Source organism: Culicoides brevitarsis, chromosome 3, assembly GCF_036172545.1.
Source record: "Culicoides brevitarsis isolate CSIRO-B50_1 chromosome 3, AGI_CSIRO_Cbre_v1, whole genome shotgun sequence".
Classification (NCBI taxonomy): domain Eukaryota; kingdom Metazoa; phylum Arthropoda; class Insecta; order Diptera; family Ceratopogonidae; genus Culicoides; species Culicoides brevitarsis.
This window is the reverse complement of record NC_087087.1, coordinates 246,302-263,139: the sequence shown is the minus strand read 5'-3', so window position 1 is coordinate 263,139 and position 16,838 is coordinate 246,302. Positions and strand designations below refer to the sequence as shown.

General features: G+C 28.9%; 2 protein-coding genes across 2 annotated transcripts; one reads left to right on the top strand and one right to left on the bottom strand.

Moving 5' to 3' along the window:
- Positions 1–3,907: 3,907 nt before the first annotated feature.
- LOC134833450 (uncharacterized) lies at positions 3,908–8,288 on the top strand. Its single transcript, XM_063847766.1, has 5 exons — positions 3,908–3,926; positions 6,929–7,178; positions 7,243–7,388; positions 7,446–7,929; positions 7,989–8,288. Exons 1-5 carry the CDS (start codon positions 3,908–3,910, stop codon positions 8,242–8,244), a joined length of 1,155 nt encoding a protein of 384 aa, XP_063703836.1. The 3' UTR covers positions 8,245–8,288.
- Positions 8,289–8,592: 304 nt separating this feature from the next.
- On the bottom strand, positions 8,593–16,476 carry LOC134835081 (scavenger receptor class B member 1). Its single transcript, XM_063849937.1, has 8 exons — positions 16,301–16,476; positions 10,806–10,897; positions 9,896–10,722; positions 9,548–9,828; positions 9,369–9,487; positions 9,110–9,311; positions 8,894–9,041; positions 8,593–8,816 (listed from the first exon to the last, which is right to left on the bottom strand). Exons 1-8 carry the CDS (start codon positions 16,341–16,343, stop codon positions 8,735–8,737), a joined length of 1,794 nt encoding a protein of 597 aa, XP_063706007.1. The 5' UTR covers positions 16,344–16,476; the 3' UTR covers positions 8,593–8,734.
- Positions 16,477–16,838: the final 362 nt, after the last annotated feature.

Below are 16,838 nucleotides of genomic sequence, written 5' to 3'. Positions count from 1 at the left end.
TTAAAAATTTCATTTGCGTTCAATTTTGCCATTTCCAATTAAATATTTGAATGAAAATTTTAAAAGAATATAAATTTTGATTAAAAATTCAATGAATGTTAAAACTGTAATGTTAATAATAAATTTTATTAACACATAAACAATATTAAGGCAAACTTCCTAAAAATTTTCAATTTTCATCTAAACTTATTATTCGCAATACTTTATTCGTAAATTAAGAAAAATTAAGTTTTCACACATTTCACAAAATAAACTTCCTCTTAAAAGACAAAATTTTATTCATTTTTGATCAACTATGATATTCCATTTTAAACAAAATTTACACTTTCTCTATAAGAACTTTTAATTCTATTTCTTCTTCATATAAAAAGATACGACAAAGCTATAATTTACAAAATAAAACTTTAAAATATATAATAACTTGTCAAAGAGAATGGAGAAAAAGTTAAACATTTAAAAGAAAATATTAAAAAAACCAATAATTTATTAGAAAAGAGAATAAATAAATTAAATAGTAATAAAAGATGTTGCAGTGGCAAAAATTACATGTTTTATTTTCGTTAGCAAGTTATATTATCAGGTAAGTGCATAAATGTACGATTTTAAATTAAGCTATCAAAACCCTGTCACTCACTTCAAACGACATTTCTATCTGACTATTTTATAGAAATAATCAAACTATAGAGTAAGAAGAAGTTACATAAACGGCAATAAATTTATTCATCGTGTAATCGCATTTTTAAGCACAACTCAACAAAACAAAATGTACTACACAAAATTCCACAGAAAGTAAGAAAATACGGAACGGACAATATAATAGGAGAATAAAGTCTGATCGCGTATACAAGTTGTATAAAATATTTATGAAGAGAAGAAAATGAAAGTGAAATTTTAAGTATATGCTTGTGTATAGTGCTTGCGGAGAGTTTTAAGAGTTAACAAAGTCAAGAAAATGAGATTACAGATGATGATTATTATACCAGCAATCGTGCGAACACACAACTATTACAATATGGATAATCTCAAATCTCGCTTTTTATTTTGTTGTTAAGTAGCGATAGGAATTTAAAAAGGAAATGGTAACAACTAACTATGAGATCTTAATGGATATTAATTTAAAACGTGTTAACATCACGTATCAATGATTGGTGAAGAAAGAAAGCAAATTAGCTCAAGTTCAAGTTTAATTTTTCAAGGTATTTTTATGGAAAATGTCTTGTTTGACATGAAACAACTTATCCCTTTGAATTGTGCATATGCAGAAACTACAGAGTGTCCATTAGAAAATAATTGATTGAGCGAAACAAGTTCCATTACAACAATACAAATATTTTTAATATTATCAATGAAGCAAAATATTCAACTATACAGCAGCTTCCAATACATATCATTTATTATTACCATAATCAATTTAAGTGCTTCGTTTATTGTTGCATTTCCTCATATAAGCGTACAACACACATTAAATGGCAAAATCTAATGATAGTTGTGTTATTATTAACTGCATGCTATGTAAGATTTACACGAGATAGAAATGCACTTCCCCATCTTTTACTCTTTATTTTTCTGTTTTCGATGGATATTATAGTAGGTAGCTGAACAATCGAATTGACTTGAACTTCAATGCATGCACTTTAATTTTATAGCATTTTTGCGCAATACCCAACTTTAAATTTGACTTACAACTAACAAGCGAATATATGGTGTGCTATGGTCACTATAATAATAATAACAATAGCAATAATGAAATTGAAAGTTGTTCGTCTGACTCTTTTGTGAACATTAACTATCGTTTCCACGATAAGCTTTCATGTATAATAAATTGTATTTTTTTGGGCTTCTATGAGAATTTTTATTAAAATGAAATTAAATCGTCTTTATTCTTCATTGCTTCTTTTAAACATGAGCAACAACAAGTGTTAACAACATCGAGACAATGTCTATATCGGGTAGCAAAAAATTTACCGAAGAAATAAAAGATGATTTGTTATTTTTATTATTTTTTTGTAGGATAACATTGTGATGTTTTGATATAATTTAATATGTTGAGTCATTCTCTCACCATTCTATTTTTATTTTTCAATGTATATAATATTAATGGTCTTGCGATATAGTAGCAGCTACTCAACAAAACGAGGAGATTTGAAAAAGAAAAAATGATTGTTGAAATTTTCTTCATTATTTATGCAAGTTTGTAATTATGTGTATTCCAATGACTTTATGTTGATTGCATAAATTTTTTTAAAAACAAATTTAGAGGTAAACGATAAAAAAAATAATCTAAATGTCTATTGTCGAGAAAACTCAAAAGTGTTAATGAAAAAGTTTATTAATTATTTAATGTAAAGTTTTTTCTCGTAAGAATTTATATTCTATATAAGCATATATTTTATTTTAAAAATGTTTGTATGGCACAGATTTGTATGAACTTAGAAACATTATTCTATAGAATTCTTATGCAAACGTCTATTCAATAATTTTCTCATTATATATTTGATTTGCTGCATTAACACTTTATTTAACACTTGAAGATATTCAACTTTTATTCGTCGTCATCATCATCATCAACAACAAAACTATTATTATAGGTATAATTTTTCATTCCAACTGCATTACTTTTTTTTGTCATCAAATCAGACTCACAGTAAGCACAAAAGTTTTTAATAGCCTCATAGCAATAAAATGTTATAAAATCTAAATAACAAACTCATTACTCCTTTTGTCATTTCATCAGAGCATCCATTTAGAGCATTTTTTCACAATAAAATAATTCAATTTGTATCAAGCTATATTTTTTTCGACAAGACAAGTGAAAGAAAGGAAAAAAAGTGTTGTTTTGTATGTTGTAGGCTTTGTTTAACATTTGTTAGCAACATACTACTCTCGCATACAAAACGAATGGCTTTGTAATAATGAACAGGAATTAAGTGTCTACAGACAATATATTCCAACAAACGTTGTATTTATATACAAACTAACAAAAAATAGCAACAGCAAAATATTTTCATTGATTATGAGGTAAAGTACTTAATTTTAATTCAGTCTCTCGTTGCACATCAAACGTATCGGAAGCAAAGCCTCCATTAACAAAAATATTAAATGTGCAAGCGATTTTGTTTTTTGTTATTTTAAAAGCATGTTGCTATAAAGACCAAAGAAGTGTACATACATAAAGAAGATTAAAACTTATAAAAAATTTTTTCATATCCACATTTGTTACAAATTGTAGGTGTCTGCATTCGTGATGATATCAAACGAGGCATTGTGTTCATCTAAAAATAAAATTTTGAAAAAGAGCTAATTAATAAGTCTGAAGGAGAAAAAAAATTAATACTATTTTAATTAATTTCTTCATGTACGTTGGTTGTGAATAACGACAGATGTTTCAGTTGTAGAAAAAAGAACAAAGGCTTAGCTAAAAAATTGAATTGAAAATTTAATTTTCGCCCTGTTGGTGTTGGTGACAGATAAAAAAATTCATCGCAACAATGTTTTTAATAAATAAATGTTATTCAAACAAAAAATAATTCCAACTAACACGCGACAGAAGAGCCAAGCAAAAAATTGATATATAATAAAAATATTAAAAATACACACAAAAAAGGACAGTATTCAAACATTGTTCAATTCAACCATCTCTCGACATCATCAATAACAAAACGACACAATTGGAACGTAAATAAATGAATAATTCGAACATATGGAAATATAACAAATAAAAAACAGTGAACAGTGAAAAAATCATCGAAAAAAAAAGTTTTGTACCAAAGTGCGGCAACTGCAACAGGATAGAACAGGACAAAAGTCATAATAGACATCTACGACATCACACACGAGCCACAATATGCAAAATGAATATAAAATTTATGTGATAATTTTATCTGTTGCTGTTTTCGAGTTTATTGAAATGGAAAATTTGTATTCAGGTAAGAATTTAGTATTAGAATACGAGAATTAAAGCTCAATTAAGAATAACTTTAAGAGATTAAACAATGAATTTTACATGTTGCCCTTAATAAGAGAAGTAACCTGAATCTCTTTCATACAATATCTTTGAAATAAAACTTTACTATTTATTCAAATGAAGTACTCTGGAACAAAAGAGAAAACAAATCGTGAACCAAAACAGGCCATCAGTTAAGGATATAGAATCACGAACTAAAAACATCTCTATTAGCGTTAAAAGACAACTTCTCAACTTTGTTGTTCTTCACGTTTCAACGTTCTTCTATTCACAGAGAATTCTCAACAATTTGTCACACAAAATTAACGGAAGTCAAAACCACATGCTTAATCGATTGCTGCTACCGTTTACATTCCAAAAATTTCTTTCTCTTATTTCTTACCTGTACTACCATCTTGCAAGACTAATGCATGATGAATGTATTCAATCAAAATGTCTGACGTCTTAATTTGAGTCGCGCTATGCGCCCTTTTTGTGCATACAAATCGAGATTAGCTTCAGTGTATGATTGTCTAAAGAAATGAAAAGAAAGAGAAAGAAAAGTAATAAAATAAGGCAGAAATTATAATAATACTAAGAGGAGAAAAATGATTTATTTTTTTGTTAAAGTGTAGCCAGAAGTTAGTTGAAACTTTATAATGCCCATAAGTATCATAATAACTATGGGAGAGTCTTTTTTATATAAAAATTTCATACCCTTTAAAAAAATTTTTTGGAAAATGATTTTTATAAACCGCACTTTTTTCGAAAGGAAGTCTTCCTCAGAGAATCATCACTAATTTTTTGTTTCAAACTAACTTTTCACTGTGCTAATCTGCATAAATTTATGTTTACTTGTGTAAAAATTTTTGTGCAAACACGGACATGGTAACTATGTTTGTATAAAGTGTCTTTTTACACGAGTTGTCTGTCTTCGTTGTACTATTGAAATAACACAAAAGAGAAAATACAAAAAAAAAGATTGTATAATTTTATGCATTTCATTACTGCATTCAATCAGCTGTTATCTTTTCTTACTTTTGTTATTAAAAAGTTACTTTGTTTGCACATGCTCTTTGACACTTTTTTTTAAATGAATTTTTTAGTTGATATTTCAAGAAAATCAATCTCAAATCTTCGAAAAGTTCATAAGAAGCCTTATCCTTAAGTTTTTTGTCAATTTAAACAAAAGAAAAATCAACCAAAGTTAAGTTAGTTACTGATGATATAAACTTAATATTTTAACTTTAATGAATTCAATTTTCAGCACGACATCATTTACAAATTCTACCGTGCGCCACAAAAATGACTAAGTCAATATTTGAATGCTTTTTAAAGAGCCCATTTCATTGTTTATTTCATGCCACACTGATAGAAAGAGACAATATAGCAGTAGTATTACACAAGAAGCGGCAACAATTTATGAATATTTTCACTTTCATTTTCAATGTCAAATTAGTGAAGTGTAACGATCTTTTATTATTATATTATACTATAATATGATTACCATAAAACTTTTTTTTCGCCGTTATCTCGTCAGTGTATCTCTTTTATTGCCATTAATTGTTGCTAAACTATCTCATTCGTGTACATTACCGACAGAAAGTAAAAAATATTTCCTAAAATGCCCGAAGACAATAAGACAATAATCGAGACTCACTTATCTAATATATAAATTACTTGATTCGTAGTTGGTTAACATTCCAGCCATGCCATGTCATGAATATTTTCGTTTCTTCTTCGCTTCTTTCTTCGTGCTTTAATCGTAATAGACATTCAATTATTTTGTGAGGCGATTGTTACAAAAGTGTAATATTTAATGTAAATAGTATGTTAAACATGTGTAAAAAATTTTCTTACACAAAAAAAAAATCACTATCAATTATGTGCATTGTGTTGAAATGAATAGAGTAAAATGCTTGCACAAATATTTACGAGGCGAATATGTCAGTATTGATAAAAGCAAATATTTTATGCCTTAAAGCATTCAAATTAAATGGTTTTCCATTATATTTTGTTTTTGTTCGAAATTGTTTTTGCTGATACTTACTTTTGGTAATTGGCTATGTGATTTGTGGTTATGAATGATGGTTAAATGGAAGCTTTTTTGCACAATTTAATGGTTAATGTTCGATGATGTTTACAAAAACGCCTTAAATACATTTATAATCAAATGCAAAAAGTCATTTTAGTTTTTTCTTCTTAAATTCATAACAAAGACATTTTCGAATCATGTTTTTTACTGCAAATAAAATTAATCATTGCTCCTCCTTTTTGAACATTCAACATTTAATACCTCATAAACATAAAATAACACAACAATTATGAGATTTTTTTCAACGCGTGCTTCGTTCATTTTTTCAACAATTCAATTGCTCGTATACCATTGCAGCAAAAATTACAAATGTTGATAAAAATCTACAATTTGTGTAGTTGTCAAAGTGAAATAGCTAAAAATAAATGTTGCTAACAAATCTGCACCTTGATTAATTTGTCAAAATAGACAAATAACAAAATGCAGGAAAAAAGTTAGCTGTTAAATTGACTTTAAAAAAGTAAATGTGAAAGAAAACGAAAGTGAATTGAGCATAAGAAGTACAAAAACAAAATAAATCACTTTAAATTTGCATGAAAAATCGTTGAGTTGGACATGAAATCAACAGAATCAAGTCAAGAGTGTGTGAATGTCAATGTCATTTCTCTTACCATCATCTGTTTTTAATGTAAATTTTCCATGCTTTCTGATTTTTTTTTTGAATTGAATGAAAACGAGCAGTTATTCAAATTCAAATGAAGCATTGTTTTATTCCGTATCAATGAATGTACCTAATTACAAAAAAAAAAATAAGTTTATGTAATGATGACTCTCATACTAAACAGAGAACGAAAGAAGCTGTGTTACATAAAGTAAATAAAAAAAGTCTAATTCAAATTTATAATTAAAACATTATGTAATGATAAATATATTTTTTTGGTTTCTTACAGATTGCGGAGTTCGATCGTTTGTGCGACAACCTCGTTATTTGTACAATGATCCATTCGATGGCGGCGGCGTTTGGTATAATAATTCACGTAATCCAAAAATTATGTACGGAACTCCGACAGTAGAAGGACAATATCCTTGGCAAGTGTCCTTAGAATTGCTTCATCCATCGTTTGGATTTATCGGGCATTGGTGCGGAGGCGTATTAATTGATGAATTGTGGATTATATCGGCTGCGCATTGTGTACATAAGTAAGTCTATTAAAAAGAAAGATTTTCCGTGATTTAATTCATTCAATGAAAATTTATGTTTCAGTGATCTATTTAATTTGCCCTTACCTGCATTATGGACCGTTGTTCTTGGCGAATATAATCGCACAGAGGAAAGCGGTTTGGAGCAACGAATTCCCGTCGATAAAATTGTGATGCACGAGAAATATCATCATTTTAAACATGATCTTGGTGAGAAAATGGAAACTTTTGCTCCTGTATTCTTAATTAATTCAAAGAATATTTTAGCATTATTTAAATTGTCAAAGCCTGCCAGAATATCATTTAGCTCACAAGTAGCTAAAATATGCTTACCATTTGCTGATGCATCGTCAGCAGCATACAAAAACCCAACATATGATGATCTCGATAAGAATTACAGCAATTTGGACAGAGACAACAATAATTTACGTAATTTCCGACAAGGACGTGGCATGAGAAGAAAAGTTTTGCCAAAAACGGCGAAACAGATGGTTCAAACATTGTTAAGCAGTAAAAGTAACACAAGAAGAGAATCTCGCAAAATTACCCGACGACGAAATGACAAATTTGCCGGAAATCTTTTTGGCAGTAAACGACTCATTTCGAACGTTTGGAACACAGATATTTATTCGCCAACAGAAGATGTTGCATACTATGAGTGCATTGCTACAGGTTGGGGTATCGAGAAACCAAATGGCGATCTAACTGACGTTTTGTTGCAAACGAAAGTCCCTATACATGCAAATGATCGGTAAGCAACTTTTAAACTGTGATCGTATTCAAATTTAATTTTTTTTTTTCAAAAATTAGATGCGACGATGTTTATAGTTCTTTTCTCAAACTACATCGAGGGCATTTATGTGCCGGAAATTTGAATAAAGAAGGCGGAACGTGCGTTGGAGATAGCGGAGGTCCTCTTCAATGTCGACTTTCGAAAAAGAGTCCGTGGATTCTCGTTGGAATAACATCATTTGGTTCAGGCTGTAGCATTCCCGGATATCCAGATGTGTATACTAAAATTTCATATTATCGAAAATGGATTTTAGACTCAATTAAGAAAAATTGAAAAATATGAAAAGAAAAATGATTCAAGTGCCGTTGTTATTTACATATATTTTGTTAGTTTTGAATATATTTAATAAATCATATCTAAAAATGTTTTTCATGAGTGTTATCCTTATGAATCTTTAAAGTTTGCAACTCCCTTCATAAAAATTTTTTCTTACAAATTTTAAAAAATTCAAACGCGTTTTTTTATTTTAAATATATTTGAAAATTAAAGTATTGGAGTATCTGATTTCTGAATTTTTTTAACTTCAAGAAAAAAAAATGATTTTCGCTTTTGAACAAAGGAACATAAAAATGTTTTTTTTATTAATCTTTAAAAATATTGTAAATCTAAATTAAACGTTACCTTAAATGACTAGATATCACATTTGTATTATTTTATTTAATCTAATTTTTGTATAAAATTGAGCTGATAAGTAAATATTTTCCCATTCTTACTATTACATTTTATTATAATTTGACAAGAAACACCTATAATAATGGCCTTTTTAAACTAATCTATCGTCATCTTTTTCATAATATTTTTCCATTTCCCTTCCAATCAATGGTAAAATTCGCACTGCAGAGTATCTAATGTAAATTTACAAAAACAGAAAAAAAAATGTATATATGTATAAAATTAATTGATTTGCGGTTTCCTTTTTTACCTTATATCTCGCTTTGGACCAAAACTTGAGCAATTGTTATTAATGCTGTACAAATTTTCTTGAGTTGTTTTTGGCGGCACACACAAGATGGATAAACATGCAATAGCAAATAACGAAACTCCCGTCAAAGCAAGTAAGTATGCGAACCCTGTGTGAGTGTATAAGAAAAATGTTTTATATACAATATGTTTGAATGAATTGACAGTTAATATTTGCCTGCTTGTATTGGAGGAACATAAACAAACAGCATTTGTAGCAACAATATTAATTCATCAGAGAGTCTATCAACACGAATTTCTGCCCAAATAAGAGGAAACACTGTATTTCGGAAGTTCTTAATACGACTGTTGAATTTTGCATCACCCATCACAAGATTTATTTGAATTGGCGATCGAACTTTCATCGGTATTCCTAATTTCTAAAGAAAATAAGGCTAAAATAAATATATTTTCAGATATATGTACAAATTATTTACAGGTTGCAATGCTATTATGCTTCCATGTTTCTCTTCTTGCGGGTTGAGACCATCTACGCCTTCTATTAAAGATGGATCTGAATTGTAAAAATGAGGCAACGATACAGCAATTGGAATATCTGTAATAAGAAAAAAAAAGTAAGATTACTTTCTTCTTTAACAAAAAAAAATCTTCTTACTCCAATAACATGGCGTGATGTTGCCAAGTCCCTTTTTCATGCACTGTTTCTTTTTGCAAAAACAAGCAGTTTCAGGATCATCATAACGACTTTCGAACGCATGATCTGCAAGTTTGAACCAATAAGCTTCAACGCCATCCATCATTCCTTCATGAGTAAATTCAATGGGAAGTGTTCGACAGAAGCATTTGCGATAATATTTGAAAACTTCATTCTTTGAAATGTTACGAGGGAACAGAGTACCATCGTAGTTACCACGAAGAGTATTACATCCGGTATTTCTAAAAGAATAAAATATAAAAAAATTAATTGATAAATTTTGTAAAAAAAATTATTTTTTTTTTTTACTTTTCTAATGCTTCTGATTTGTCATTTGTCCATCCCCAATGATGCAAACCCGGAGAACCATTCCACATATCGATCGAATAATCACGAATCAAAGGACTATACATTTCTTGCTCTTTCTTTTGTTCTTTTTGGTTTTCCATTCGTTCATTTGATTCATTGTCCAATGCATTGAACATCTCATCAAGGACTCTATCTGTTGTTGTCGCCTTACTTTTGTTCATTTGCTTTGCTTCTTCCGCTAATCTCTCAACTTCTCGAAGTTTTTTCACTCTTTCTGGCAAATTTATTGTTACAACATTCACGCCATCATCAAACATTCTATCGAGCAGTCCTAATTTCGTAAAGGGAATAACAGAAGGCACAACAGTTGATGCAAGAGAGATTAAAGTATCATCATAACCCCAAAGAAAATCATGAGCAGTCAATGTCAATAACGGATCTGATGAAGTCGTTTTCACTAATGTGCTAACAGCTAATTCCGCAAAGAATGATAAATCATGTGCAAGTGTCGAAATACCTAACATTGGAATATTTAGCGCTGTAATAATGTGATCTTTTGGATCTCCAATTGATTTTTCGGGTAAGAAAACGACTTCTCGATGAGGAACATACGTTAATGTTCCATTTGGATTAAAAGTAAGGTTTCTGTGTGTCAAAATTTCACGATAAACATATGGACCGACTTCTGCAATTGCTAATTTTGGATCGTCTCCGGACAAGAAGCGTTCTCCGTTCGTTATATTAAAGACATACACACTTATGAAAACGTCGAGCGGTGGTTTCTTGAATAAATTAAAAGCGTAGGAACCATTCCGAATTGAAAGCATCTGCAAAAACGTGTGAGAGAACAATAATATTAGAGGTCAAATTCTAATAAATGGCAAAGTGTTGTAGTTTTGTTGACACTTACGTCATCCGCAACCATTTGCAGTGGGTTGATATGAATGATGGCAAAGGCAATTATGAGACAAATCATTCCGCAAAATCCAAATTTGAGGAAACCTGCAAGAAGATTAAACCGGAAGAAAACAAGTTATGAATAAGATAATACCCATATTTGCCATACTTTGCGTTGTAGCTATAAACAACTTATTACGGGAAGACAGATACGAGCGTAATAAATTGCTGTCGTATTTGTGCATTGACCTGTATTCAAGTTTCGCGCACTTTTATTACGTGTGTTCTTGCATTTCAAGTTTTTAAGATTAAAAAAATGTATCAAGTAGGTTGACAATTTTTTTCATCATTTTTTCACATATAACTACTTTTATCTATTTTAGCTTTTGCATGCATAATAAAGACAAACTCGAATGATTTTTCTTAATTTCATTTATACATATATGATTTCATGTGTTTAACTTTAATGATCATCCTTGTCGTTCTCTGTGTAATACATAATAAATGAATGATTTGTTGTGTCTGACTTTTTCTTACAGAAATATACACTAAAGCACAGAAACCACAATATTTTTATGTAATATCAACAATATAATAATAACAACGAACGACCTAGACACGTGATAATTTCTCGCGTGGGAATATGAAAAGGTAAATTCAGGTCGTTGTACCTGCGTCTTTTATTTATATTCACGCACACTTGAAATCATCTCAAACTGAGTTCATGTGCTTGCATATTGTTTACTACATTGCACTGCAAGAACCTTGTTCAAGGTCGATTTTGAAAAAAAATCCAACTGTTTGTCTGAAATCCGACAGAAAGTGATTTACTTAGGTCACTTTTTGTATCTTGACCTGAGGCGTGGTTCTTATTTCTTCTTTTTTTATTTTATGTAGTAATTGCGATGAAAAATAAAACACTATTCACTCACTCATAATTACTTAACACATATTACAAGGGCGATATTGATGGGTAAATATTGAATTATGTGAATATGATGAAATATCTCATTTAATTTTACATGTACATATGTATATGAATCGAGAGTGTGCGTCTTTCTTTCTTCTTGCTGTGTGATTTATTTGAAATCAACAATAAGGGCTCTACCTTAAAGTACAAAATCAACAAAGTTGAAGTATTTTACATGAGGTAATTCAAAAATGACTTCTTGTAATCGGGCAATATTTGTGTTAAGGTCAATTTCATAAAAACTAAATTAACATTAGACGATAATTAATAACATACAATGACAATTTTTCAAAAAATATAAACGAGATAAACGCTCTTTATCTTTAATACGTGTGTTTTAAAGGGAAGTTTTATAGTCAATTATATTAGATTTAGATTTTTAGATTATATTATATTATAATATATTGTATTATATTATTATTAGATAAATTAATGTTGAGAGTCTAAATGCTCTCAGAATTCGGATTTTGGTTTGATAAATTGTGAAATTGGATTTTTGTTAACGATATAACGAACAGTTCAAATATTAATAAATTCAATTATCGTTTTGACAATTTACAACTTTTCGATACAGAAAATAAAAGTTTCTCGCTTGATTTTTACAAGAATCTCTTGTAAATTAATTTTATTTAATTTAATTTCCTGAAATATTTCTGTAAGTCGTTAGTTTACTTAGAAAATTTCAACATAAAAATATTTACATGGTTAAACGTATGATAACGAAAAAAAAAATCAACAACTATGTTATAAAAAATATATAAATTGAAATGGATTCTAACTACTCGCAAAGTTGCTAATTAAAGTGTTGAACGTTAAATGATCATATTCATTACATAATATTTTAACATTCATTTGCGTTTCGTACAAACGTATCTACTATAAATTTATTGCTTGTTCCGTTCTTTTAATACAATTTATTCGTGTTTATCCATGGTGCGACTATTGCAGTGTTTGCTCAGAAAAATGTGCAATAATTTACCCGGTTGAATGACATCATGGAAGTTTTGTTTGATATCAAGGCGCATTTTATCAACGTACAGTTTTTCATAATAAAAGGAAAAATAAGCAATATTAACGTCATTTGTGACCCTTATAGTTGTTTGTAATGCAAATTGTTGAAGGACATTCGATATTATCGTAACAACATTAACATTATCAAAAGAAATTCAAGTATCAGATTGTTGTTAGTCATTGAAAAAGTATTCATAAATTGTTTTATTAGCTTCTTGGGTTTTCACGTTGCTTCGTGTAAACCGCGCCATTCTATGAAGCTTAACAAATATATATGACGCCAATGCTTATGATTTAAAAACGATTAACACGTTAAATGTCTGTCAAGCAGGCAGGTAATTCACGATAACGAGTCGTTAGAGAGGGATTCAAGATAAACAATGGAAAAATATTTAAAGTTGATAATTTGTTCGAAAAATTCGCGGAGCAAAAAATGTAATGTAGTACAAAACTATTTTGATAATGAACTAACCCAAATAAATCAATCAATCAAACATGCATTTCTTAACCCTCCTTTGCAAGAATTACTGCTTATAATTTCATCTCATAAAAAAATATTTTGAAAAAAAAAACGTGAAATATCTACACAACACTGTTCAACATGTGACTACTAAACGATGATATGATGAAATAGAACTTAAAGGAAATACAAAACTTTTCCATTTTTTTGCAACGGTTACCGGTGTCTGGTAGAATGACAAAAAAAGACATAAACATAATAGTATGACAACAACACTGTGTCAAAGCGTTGAAAACGAGTTTTTCATGTGAAAGAGAAGTTGTTCATTTTTTTTTTTTTATTGAATAATAGCAATATAATAGTAATAATTTTTGCCATTTCATTTTCAGTTTTAAGAAACTGGGTCAAAACAAGTAGTAATGCTATTTGTTTGTTCCATGAAATTTAAATGTGCAAAGACCAACTAAACAAATGTCAAAGGCTTTTTGCCCTCAGATGGAAAATGCGAACAGTAATATGAAGATTTTTAATGTTTTGCGTTTCAACGATTGTGTATATTTATTGTTAATGTTGTTAATTAGATAAATAAATTGATTTATAAAAACATTATTCCTTTAATTCAACGTGACTTTTGCAGAGAAAAAAATATATTGAGATCGCGATTTTTTTTATCGATTCATCTCTGAACATTTGTGTATGGAAAAATTGAATGGAAAAATTTTGTTGCAAAAGTTGATAAGCTATTTATGGCATTTAATGAATGCTTAAAGTCACTTGTCAATGCTTGTTGCACCTCAAAATACGAAATGAGACAAGAAATTAAGAAATATTTTTAATACGCAACAAATCAGCTGTTAAAGCTGCTCTATTAAACTTGCATACGAGTTTGCACACCTGATCGACTCATCATACAGTACACTCGAAACACTTTTACTTTTCTACAATAATGAAACAGACACAAAACTGGTCAAACTAGTTTGCAGCATTAGAATTCATTCAAGATTTCGTGTCTTGCAAATCAAGTTTTGGGTTTCCAAATTTAAAGTCGACATCTATGGAAATACCGGCAACGACAAGCAAACGCGCACAACATTAAATAAGCACAATTTATTTAGTGTCAATATAATAAAATATTGTGCAAGGATTTTCTTCTTTTAATTTTTTTTTTTGGTATTTTATTTTGAAATAATGTTGTTGCGTGCGTGCGAATCGATTCATGATTAATGAATGTCGAACAGTAAACAAAAGAAGCGACACCAAAAAGTAGGTTATTTGAAGTGAGATTGAAAGTTTATTTGCCCCGATTGATTATTTGACAATATAACAATGAAATACATATGTCTTATCAAAACGTTTATTTATAATTCATACTAATTTTTTGTACAAGGTCATGTTTGGCTTATCAATTGTTTATTCATTATTTATTGTATTTGGTGATTACATAATAAAGTAAGCTAATTTTCAATTTTTTAATTTTAGTAATGGATGAATTTTTTTTGATAATTTCAAAAACGAAAAATATTACTTTATGATGGTTTTTTATCATTCAAGTTACCGAAACTTGTTTTTTTTTGCAAACATATGTTATGAATTAGCAACAAATAAAAAAAACCTTTCAAAAAAAAAAAAAATTATAAAAGAGTCAAAAGAGGTTTAGCAACTTCTAAAAATTTCTTATATCAATCAAATTCTTTGGAAAAAAACAGATAAAAAATACAAGCTAAAACGAATAAAAAAGCAAATTAAAAAAGAAGAAGTTATTTATTGAATTGATTTTAGTAAAATAAGAAAATAAATTTTAACAAAATTTAGATATATATTATATATAGATGTATTTTTTAGGCATTTTGATGAAGAAAACGAGCAACAAATCCGGTATGAATGGAATACAAAAGATTTAAATAAAAGTTCACATATTGAAATTGCAAGATGCAAACACGTGTCGAAATGTCTAATATAGCAGAGTGTGTGCGCATAATTGACCCCCAATCGTTAATTATATAGATATAAACAGGAAAGGTATCCCGTTAATTACGATTTTACTCAAATGCAATAATGAATTGCGCACGTGAGATGCGTTAAATTGCCATCATTTTGCATGAGACATGGTACTTATCATAATATTATTATATTATAATTGGATGTTTTTATTGCTGACTGAGCTGAGGTGTTTGTTGCAACAACAATAACTACCAATTAAAGGTTATGAACTACAATGAATTAGGCGTGTGTGGGTTTTTCTAACACATCGCTAACACTTCATAAAATAATAACAACAAATTTTTCGAAATAACACGTGAGAGACGACATGTTAAATTTTAAGTTGGAGTAATTAAAGAGTGATATTGAAGTCTGAAATGTCTCTTAAAGTTGGTCATGAATGAATTTGGATCGCAAATGAAAAATTTTTCAATATTCATCATCGAGCAAAAATTTAGGATTTTTTGAAATAAGCGCGTTTAAAAAATATTTTGAAAATTTAAATTCCTCAGCTCTTCTGTTTTTTTTTGTACAATATAATATTCAAAAAAAAAAAGTTCAAGTTCAACTGACAAAATTATTATAAACTGTGTGTCATCTCTCTTGTTCAAGATATACTTGAACATTGCTACTGCAAATAGTAAACAAATTCACAGCATTTATGGATGGTAAGTTTACTCAAAGTTTTTTTTTTATGAATTGAAGAAAATATCTTGATTTATGACGAAATGAAATTCAAAACGAGTAACGAAGGACGGATGTTGACGGAGTCTGTGTGAGCGAATTAGTTCTTCTTTGAGAAGTATCACTGAAGCGATTATCACTTTTACACGATCAGAAAATAAAAGTCTCTTCGACAAATATTGGTTTTTCATAAAAATCACTATTAGCATAAATATTTGTCACTTGATTCTCGGAAACTTGTTAAATTGGGAAGATCACAAGAACACAAATAATCTCTTAGCAAAGTAAATAGTTGAACGTGTGCAAAGTCAATTAAACTTAACATCCGATGATGAGCAGAACAGGTCAAGATAATCATGAGTTGAATATAATTTAAAAGTAACAATTAGATCACTTTACTTACGTTTTTTCCTTCTGTCTACCTTGATATTTTCAATAGTTGTCATGTTGTTGTTATTGTTGAATTGAAATAATAGTAGAAATAATAACAATAATTTGACGTTGACGATATAATTATCAAATATTTATCAAGCGAATGATCCTTGCTCTTGAACTTTGTTTTTCAGTATAATTTGATGTTTTGCTTGGGTGTCGCTAATTTCACTCGAAGATTAAAATGCTGCATATTTAGTTGAACATCTGTAATGTAATAAAATCCCAACATTAAATCATTGCAAAAAAAAAAAGTTAAATTTTAAATTTTTATTGTCTTTTTTTTTTAAATCTCAAAGAGATTTTTACAATATAAAAGCTAACTATGTAAAAGTTGCAGATGACCCAAATTCACCCAAATATAGTCTTATGCAAGATCGAGTAGAAATGACTTGACAAAATTGTTTGAATTCAACGTTAACAATGTTATTCATTACTAAATTACATAAAAATGACACGTTACACCGTTTTTGACATGGCCCATTGAACCATATTTGATAATAATAAAT